Source organism: Hippocampus zosterae, chromosome 7 (assembly GCF_025434085.1).
Source record: "Hippocampus zosterae strain Florida chromosome 7, ASM2543408v3, whole genome shotgun sequence".
In the NCBI taxonomy this organism is placed as follows: Eukaryota; Metazoa; Chordata; class Actinopteri; order Syngnathiformes; family Syngnathidae; genus Hippocampus; species Hippocampus zosterae.
Genome location: NC_067457.1, coordinates 12,131,041 through 12,140,926, shown reverse-complemented (window position 1 = coordinate 12,140,926; position 9,886 = coordinate 12,131,041). Strand labels below are relative to the sequence as shown.

The 9,886-nt window shown below is 44.0% G+C and overlaps 1 protein-coding gene across 2 annotated transcripts in view; it reads right to left on the bottom strand.

Annotated features, from left to right (window-relative positions):
- Nucleotides 1-2,543: 2,543 nt before the first annotated feature.
- The window catches only part of LOC127604222 (protein Tob1-like), a 52,820-nt gene continuing 45,477 nt past the window's right edge, over nucleotides 2,544-9,886 (bottom strand). The window contains exons 1-2 of one of the 2 annotated variants that reach the window (XM_052071245.1): nucleotides 6,427-6,677; nucleotides 2,544-4,568 (exon numbers count right to left, since the gene is read on the bottom strand). In XM_052071245.1, coding sequence (XP_051927205.1) covers nucleotides 3,375-4,379 — 1,005 coding nt within the window. In that variant the 5' untranslated portion in view covers nucleotides 4,380-4,568; nucleotides 6,427-6,677 and the 3' untranslated portion in view covers nucleotides 2,544-3,374. Of the gene's footprint in view, nucleotides 4,569-6,426; nucleotides 6,678-9,886 lie in introns of those variants that run through there. The other variant, XM_052071246.1, reaches the window with a different exon arrangement.

The window sequence follows — 9,886 nt, the reverse complement described above, 5'->3', positions numbered from 1 at the left end:
TGTAGACAAACTAAGTTTCCATAATATGTTCACGCCCATCGTTCCTCACTGCCATAGTTTAGCTTCTCGTTCAGTAGAATCGTGAGGCCCACTCAAAAAACAGAGACCCGAATCCTAATTATACAGAAAGCTTTTTACAATATATACTGCGATATAATTAACTGACCATACATCTTATGCATTCCGCGACACAGCCAAAAGTGACTGAAGTGGCAAATTGCAATAAAAAAAAAAATTAAGTGTAGTCAGCAACTACACCGCACACCAAGTGAATGAGCAGTGCATGTCGACAGATGTACTGCCATGGAAAAAATGTGAGGCTCCGCCCACATACAAAATACATTACTATACTATCTATCTGTCTAGATCAGAGTTGCCCAACCTTTTTTGCCTCATGGACCGGTTTCATGTCAGACAATATTTTCAGGGACCGGCCTTCAAGGCCCGATAGATGTAACAATACGATATGACCTCCATGAAGAGTGTGGTATTTTCGAAACATAATAATAAATACGAATCATGACGAGAGGAACGTCCTATCTAGCCGCAACATTCTCTGGTCGAACGTTTAAACGTGCCTTCAAATAAGATACTTTGTAAATAAAAAGTGCATGAAAAATACCTCTCTTCTGTTTCCTGGCTGGGCCTTTTCCCTTTCCGGAAAAACTTTTCTAACACGTATGTTTTTTTTCACGTGACCGACGAGGGCGCATTCACCTGCATCAAGAGTGACATACTGTCGACTGATATAACAGAGATTCCGGTAATTTTTCAAAATAAAACGTCTTTCAAATCTGAAATGAATGAAACGGAAGGAATGCAAGTTATGCATTCTTCCTGTGCGGCACGGCACCAAATGGTACCGGTCCGCGGACCCCTGGTCTATCTATCTATCTATCTATCTGTCTAATAGACAGATAGATAGATAGATAGTGTCTATCTATATAGATATATATATATATTTTTTCTGAACCACAAATACACGCTGGAAGTGGATTGACTGGCCAGGATACGGGGAGAGCATGGCTATTTTGAGAGGGTGACGCAACGAGCACACCCACACCATTCATAGACTGCATTTATTATATTAACCCTTTCATGCACACTGTAACCTGAAAACATGATCAGCTGTCCACACTGTAGTAACCGATGTCCCTGAAAGGGTTAATAAGTGAACCACACGCTGAAGTGCCCTGTATCTAAAGCGGGTTATATAACAAGCCTTTGTGATACGTTCGACTAGAATTGCAGAAAACAGTGACAGGCTTGATTGCTTCTCAAAAAAAGCCATCTTCCACAAAAGGTGAAGACTAACAATGCTAAATCGGAACCACTTTCTTGTTTGTTATGTCACAAAGAAAGAAATTGTTAGACTTTGCTTAAGATGAGCACAGGACTCACAGCAGACAAAATGAACTGAGAACTGGCTTAGTTTCAGGAAGAGGGACAGGTCGAGGGGGCAGGAACCAAATGCAGTCAGAGAGAAACCAAATCGAGGTCTACCGGAAGGCTTAAACGTAACAGTTAGGCAGCAACGAGTACAGCAGGGAAGACCTGGCAACGGGCGACTCTTCAGACTGGCCTTTATGGTGCAGAGGAGTGTGGCTGCTGAGGTGAAGACTGGCAGGTGTGTAAGTGAGACAGGTGCAATGATTGGGGAGAGACCCAGCCCACACTGAATGAAGGGAACCGAAACAAAAACAACAGAAGGAGGGGCCACACAGTGGACGACTGAGGACAGATGTTTTCAAACAGAAATCCTTTTCAGACACCAACATGGATTTTTTCATGTGTGCCATGCTGCGTACCAAGTAGCCATGAAACATTCAAGTCAATAAGTAACAAGGTGGCTGGGCTTAAAGCAGTGATTATCTCTTTAAAGGCTGAAGATGTTATAAACATCTCAACCTCGTGGCAAGTTCAGCACACCGATTTCCGTTCCAACAGCCTTCCAGCTTTCTTCCAAAAGGTGGACCAACAGGCTTCCATCATATAATTACCGTGACAATAACCTTGGCCTTCCGAGCCGACGTTTACAGGACATGAGGCATTGTGGCCTTAATCTCTGGGTGTCGCTATGACACACGGGTGTGAATACACAACCTGCTATTATTAGCTTGTAAACTGCTTGGTGTGCGAAAGGGTAAATCATGGTTAAGACCGCTGCTATGTTTGAGCAGGCAAACCCCCCCCCCCCCCAAAAAAAAACAAAACAAAACAAAATGAGCTCACGTTCAGCAAGATCTTCCAACTGTAGTTTATTAAAAAGACCAGGGTGCAAATATGAAATTAAAAAAAACAAGCATATCATTTTTAAGCATTTAATACAAACTTAACAATATAAACTATTTCAGTCCCTCTTGACATGTAAGACACTGACTCAAAATACTTTGTTATACCGCATTTTTTTTCTCATCAAGTATTGCACAATGTAGGTACAAAAATTACTATCCATACGATTACATTTGCTGTCCATAGAATAGCAAAATCTTGAACCCCTTAACAGAAAATACAATTCATCTTTCAGAAATAGCAAATATTCCTACAATTCGAGTTCCACCACTAAAGGAATATTCTGTACACAATCTTGAGAATATCTGGTGTCATTTTTTTTTCTTTTAAGATGGATTTGTTTCACAATAGTTTTAAAAAAGAAAACTAAGGAAAAGCTGCTGCAGCCATCACAGATCACTGGAGTAGTAAAAAGATACTGTATAAATGCAACACCATGTCATAGAAACAATATATACTCTGATAGCTTACAAACTTTGTACCAAATGAAATTATACAATTAGAAAAAGACCAAGTAACCCCACTTTGTACTGCCAATTCATAAAAATCAGCCCGTCTTACCAACTGTAAAATACTGTAAGAGGCCAAAACTTGAAGCTTGTGATTTGTTTTTTTTTCTTCATTATATCCCCCCTCATTTTTGGAGTATTTTCCTCAACATGGTAAAAAAAAGAAAGAATATTGTGCTTGGTTGGCAAAAAAGGGAAAAAATAAATAAAAAACAATGATGCATGATGAATTGAAGAAACCAAGCTTGGATGTCTGCGATTGGCTGGCAACTGATCCAGGGTCTCCCCCGCCTACTGCCCGAAGACGGCTGGGATAGGTTCCTGCACCCCCCGCGACCCTAGTGAGGATTAAGCGGTTCAGAAAATGGATGGATGGAAGCTTGGATGTGTTTATACAGCAAGCTTTTGTAGTGTAGAAACAAACTCGAAGGGTTCCAGTAAACACACCCTTGGGCACATGCGCCTGGTGGACGAGTCGCTCTCGGTCCAGTTTCTAAAGTGTGCGCTTCGTTTTTTTTTTCCCTCTCTTTTCCGAGCCACCTTATTCATAAATAACCATCTGCTCGGTAAGTTTTAGTTAGCCATAACAGGCTGGAATTGCTGGTTAGAATACTGCATGGTGCTCAGACTAAAGTTGAGGCCGTCCACGAGGGACTTGTCATTGAGGCTTCCGTAGGCTGCAAACACGTCGAAGGCATTGTTGTACGGCAGATGTCCGAGCCCCAGGGAGGCCTCGGCGGGAAACGCTGGCCCGGGACTGGCCTGGCCCTGGAGACTGGGAAACACAAACTCCTTGGCGTTGGGGGACAAAGCCGAGGCCTTCTGTTGCTGCTGCTGACTGAGGCCTAGCCCGTACAGTGAGTGCATGGAGGTGGAGATGGCTTTCTGCTTGAGCAGGGTGTTGACATTCAGACCCAGGTTGCCAATAGGCGAAGACCGTGCCGCTTTGTTGCTACCGCCGCCGTTGGTGCCGTTGTTGCCGCGGCCGCAGCTTTTCATCTTGGTGGATCCAAACTTGGTGGCGGCGAAGGTGGCAGTGGTGAATGTCAGCGGCTGGGCCGAACGCGGCATGAAAGAGGGGCTGACGGCAGCCGACTGCCCAAAAGGAGGCGACGGCGAGCTGGACTCGGACGATTGGCCGACGGGTTCTGTGATTGGCATAAAGACCTGGGCCTCGGGATTAAAACTGTTCTTGATCTCCTTGTCTAGCTCAGAGCCGTTCTCGCCGTTATCATCCACGTAGAGCACCTTGACCGCTCCCTTTTCTCCGATTTGGTAGGAGACCTCGAACGGGTCAATCCACACGCTGAGGTCCTGAGGGAGGTTATTGCGGACATCTTCGATGGCCAGCCCGCTCTCTTTCGCCGCCTGTTCCACCACGGGGTCCACCTTCTCCCCTACATGGATACAGCGGAACCCCGAACCTTTGTATGGCTTATCCGGGTACCAGTGGCCTTCATACTTTTTCCTCAGCAGGCTCTCCAGCTCCTCGCCGAATATATTCACACGTCGTCGGGGGAGTTTGTTGTATAAATAGGAAATAATAAAGTTGAGTGCTACTTGAATTTCAAGCTGCATAGCTGCTTCGATGGAGATGAGATTTTTGTCTGAGCTGTTTGTTTCCACCCCCACCCCCAACTGCACCAGAACAGAAAACAATTTTTAAATCTTCAAGGCAAAAGTGACCGGAGTGATGGAAATGTTGATGGATGGAGTTCTTGTGGACGAAATGAATATCCTTCCTGAAACGTGGCTGGGTTCTGGGTCCTGAAAGACAAGAAAGTTCCCTTTAGTACCTCTGCATTATGTCAACCCATTTACATTTGCTGAACTAAAAATGTTTGTTGACATCCATTCTGATATCAACTTTCAAAATACCATTGACATCGCAATTTGTTTTATATGGCAGCTAGAACATGACGAGATTTAGCTGAGCCTTTTGCGAACATTTTAAAGAAATAACAGTTACAAATGTATGTATTTTTTGCTTTCTAGAAGCTTTTTTTATGGAAATACACGTTTCTGTAAAAATGCTGGTATCCGGTCGACAGTCTCACCCAATGACAAATGGGACAGGCTCCAACTGCAAAACATAACTATTGCAAACACGCGCTGTAGAAAACATGGACATGTCCAAAATCTCACCAAATTTTGCAACCATGTTGATCATGACTTTTAAAAAAACAGACTTATTAAGGGTCCTAAACAGGAGCAGACAGGCGATGTTAAATTGTGAAATTGCTTGCTACACCATTTAATATAGGGAGAGCATAGAATCATAGCTGCTCACTCAGTAGCGCCCCCTGGAGAGTTTGAACATAAATAAGCGGAGGATAAATTCGGTGCCCATGTCTATCATGCCAAGACATGCATAAAAGTCTCAAGGACCATGCTTGAAATTGAAACAAAATTTGGCCAGTTGGGTTTGAAGTTTCCATTTTGGGTCAGTTCACTTGCTCCTACTTTGGCAAAGGCCATTTATCCATTTTCTTACAACTTTCGGGGTCACAAAGAGCTGATGCCTATCCCAGCTGACTTAATGCCAAAAGCAAATTACACCGCAGATTTCCCAATCAATCAATCCCAGGACAACTGTGTCAAATGGGTAACACTAAAAAGTGTAGCCATTTCATCCATACAGTCTAGTTGTGTCTGAGTTAGATGATCACTTCAAGAATTGGTCATGAGAATGCCTCCCCCATTTAATGTCAGTACAAGGGGGGGGGGGGAATACATCTAGTGGGGGAGCAGCACCAAGTGTTGAATATGCAACAGTCAGTTGCAAATGCTGGCTGCATCTCTCAATTGGACGGTACCAGCCCCGCTATAAATAAGCCATCGAGTCACTAACGGTGTCATCGGTCTGTTCCTCATTGGCTTTGTGTGACAAGACGAAAGGCAAGCTTTGTGACCCCTGTGGGCAAACGGAAAGTGTGCAATAATCACGCGGATGCTGAATACGTGTTCGGACAAAACACCGACCGAGAGCTCTCTGGGTGGTTCCTTATTTCTACGACTCTGGCTTGCATCCAACGAGCTATAACAAGACACAAACGTGAATGCTGCCGTTACATAATATACACCGACTGCACGCGCATTTCATAGCATCCCGAAGCAGATTTCTTTTAAACATGCGTGTTTTCTCGTCGTGCATGACAACGTCGAAAATTAGCATAACTAGCATTAGCTTGACAACTTGCCGTGAGGGGTGTGAACGCCTGTGCAGCACAGCGTCCTTTTATTATTATAATTATGTTCCCCTCGACCCCCAATATCTCCAGTGAGCCAATTCTGTTAATGTGTAGCTCAGACAGGTTAGTTATAGTTGTCGGTTCGTGATGTGTACAGATTAAGGGATTAAAGGTCAGCGATGGACGCAAATAAAAACAAAAACGTCAAACGGGGGAAAGTCACGTTCATTCGATGCCTGCTCCACAGCTAGCTAGGTAGTTTTTAGCTTGGTGGCCGGAACCAGAATATTCTACAAATGCTAGGTGACTGACATTTAGTAGCGCAATGACAGCAATTAAAAAGGCAAGGAAACGTCAGAAAATACACAATCAAGTTCAGATTCTCAATCGACCGATTACGCGACACCGCTGCGGGTGATTTGAGATGGACTTACATGGGAAATTATCGAACCTCTTGCAATAAGAGCTTCCGCTTGGAGTATTATAGACCTTCGAATTGCAGCGTTCTTTGGGAAGTACAAAATTATGACGTCGAACCTCTTGGCTCCAGAAAAATTTCCTTCTGTGAGTGGTGGGGTAGTTAGCTTGAGTCCAATTCCCGTATTTACTCAGCTGACTCCCAGCAGCCTGGGAGTTTGGACAACTCTGCCCTTTAAGAGCGATAGCGACTTGTTTATATAGTATCCCTCCGCCACGGACACGGAGGAGGTGGAGATGCGGCTCACAGAGGTCGACACCAGGCAGAGCGATTCCACTGGCTCGACGTATAACGTCATCCGCGAACCACCAAATGCCGGCTTCCGATTGGATAATATTTTGGTCAATCAATGGAGGGGAGTTCTATTTACGGCATTCGATAGGCTCTGAACTATTTTTGCATTTTTTCGAGTCATTAAAAATCTTATTATGAACCCAAAAAATATTTATTTAGATATATTTCTCAGACAATGGGGAACAGAGGATGAGGTGCTCGAAAATGGGAGGACAAGGCCCTACACGGCATGTACCACCGGGACCATAACTGAAGTGGCTGATCTCAAGAAGTCCGATCAGTGGCGAGAGAGGACTGGCCTGAAGGACAGCACAGAGGCACTCATCATGGCTGCTCAGGGCCTGCTCCTGAGCACCAGAGCCATTGCGGCCCAGATATACCACACCAGACAAGACCCAAGGTGTAGGTTGTGCAGAGTCATAGGAGACGATCCAACACATAACTGCAGGGTATAAGATGCTGGCAGGGAAACCCTACATGGAACGCCATAACCAGGTGGCTGGCATCGTCTACCGAAACATCTGTGCAGAGTATGGACTGGAAACCCCAAGGTCAAACTGGGAAACACCTCCAAAGATCCTGTGGAACTTCCAGATACAGACTGACATGGTATGAGATGGTATGGCGAACCAAGCACATATTGTGATCTTAGATAAAGGGCAGAGGAAAGTGGATTTTAACTTTTCTTTTGATAGCGGCGCAGACACCCGCAGCAGCTCCTCTTGTTTTATGTTGAGAGGGAAGAAATTTAATCTGTGCCGTATGTTACACATACAGTACATTTAACAATAAAGTTTATTCAATCCAATCCATCAGAAAGAAACAACACGAGAAACCCGAAAAATACCAAGGGCTCAGAGAGGAGCTGGAGAGAGCCTGGAAGGTAAAGGTGACAGTAGTGCCTGTGGTGGTCGGAGCACTCGGGGCAGTGACCCCCAAACTGATGAGTGGTTGCAACAGATCGCGGGAACAACATTGGACATCTCAGTCCAGTAAAGCACAGTGCTGGGAACAGCAAGGATACTGCGCAAAACCCTCAAGCGTCCTAGCCTCTAGTAGAGGATCCTAGCTGAATGGGGAATGGACACCACCCGAGGGGTGAGACGAGGATTTATAAGATAAGATAAGATATCCTTTATTCGTCCCACACTGGGGAAATTTACAATATTATTATTATTATTATTATTATATATATATATTTTTTATGTAGCCGGGTCTTTAGAAAGACTGGACTGAACACAAAATAATTTTTATTTGGGCTTTATTCCCGACTGAAAAAGAAAAAAAATGTACAGTTTGAGTTCGAAAAAAAGGGATCTAAGAGATCAAAGAAAATTATCTAACAGATAAAAGAAAATTATACAATAATAAACAACAGTGTGGCTCGCTTGATAGGAAAACAGAAATAAAATGACATTACTTCCAAGCCACAATACTCTATTAAATTCGAATAATCATTACAACCCAATGTTTTGAGACACACTTACTCGATACGTTCTGGCGTGTTGGGTGGACACGAAACACGCGGAAAAACACAAATGATCTCCCCTCTAAAGAACACATAAATCAGCTCATAGAATTTCACAGTAAAAAAAAATAACATATTTACACCTTGTCACATTGCGAACACTTACGCTGTACAGCCGTTTGCAGGACCCACCAGAGGAAGCATTCAATTTCCCAAACAATGATCTCTTACTCTTCAAATATTTCAACAAACAATCACTCGTCCAAATACAACACCGAATGTGCTTCATGGTAAAATAGTTACCAATTACCCCTGTGTCACAATGACGATTATTGTTTTTTTTCATGTTGGGACGAGCGGCATCCACAGTTCAGCGACTATCCTCCTTCACGTGCATGTCATCCACGCTACTTCTTGGTCTAATTCTCACTCGCTCTATATGTTACTGCGTGTTTTTGATCTAGCATTACTTTTAAAGAGACAGTGCTAGCAAGGTAGCCCTCGCTACAATATAAAAGTATGGTTCACCTGGTTATATATACAGTGCACTCCGCTTAATAGAACACCGGTTAATAGAGTAATCCGCTTAATAGAGCAAAAGGCTCTGGAACGGATTTGCCTAATGCAATTTCCTATAAAGATACTCCGCTTAGTAGAACAGATCTCCACTTAATAGAACAGGCCGTAAGCAATGAACATTGTAAACTAGTGGTTTTCGAAGTGTAGCTATCGCGATACTGTACCACTATCGCGAGAAAACGCGTAGTTCTAGCCGTATACAGTAACAGGTAGCACGCGTCACTCCACACATAGACACACGCACGTCACAATGGCTTCAACTTCATTCAAGAGACGAGAGAGAGACGAAGTGTAGCTATCGCGATACTGTACCACTATCGCGAGAAAACGCGGTAGTTCTAGCCGTATACAGTAACAGGTAGCACGCGTCACTCCACACATAGACACACGCACGTCACAATGGCTTCAACTTCATTCAAGAGACGAGGGCTATCACCTGCGGATAAGAAGGACATACTCAGACGATACGATGCATTGCCGGATTCTCAGAAGGTACGCCCGCGGTTTCCAGGACTTCCCTCTTATCCAGCGCATTGAGAGGGAAGTCAACCGCAAAATTACGGACTCCTGTTTCCAGACAAAAGTAACGAAATTTTTCTCTTGATTTGAAATGTTTGACTGAAGTTGTTTAAAGTTGTTGTTTTGTTGTTTGATTAAAGATATGGACGTCCACAGTCGAAATATCTCTTCTAACTCGTCAGCAGGGGTTTTTCTGCATGCATAACTTGGTCGTCGACGTGTCTGAAGGTGTACCTAATAAAGTGTCTCCGGTTAATAGAAACTCCGCTTAGTAGAACAGAAGCGCTTCGGCCCAATCGTGTTCTACTAAGCGGAGTGCACTGTATATATCACTGAATGTTTGGAGTTGTATAAGGTGAACAGGACCCTAAGAGCCTTCGTTGCGAACTCGATGAGGATGTGGAAAACCACACTTGAAGCCAATGGCAAGCCACTTACCCAAGTGTCCATCAAATATGGCATATACCAAGGTGATGCACTCTCCCCACTGCTGTTCTACATAGGACTGAACCCCCTAAGCCAAGTAATCACCAAGACAGGCTATGGATACCGCCTC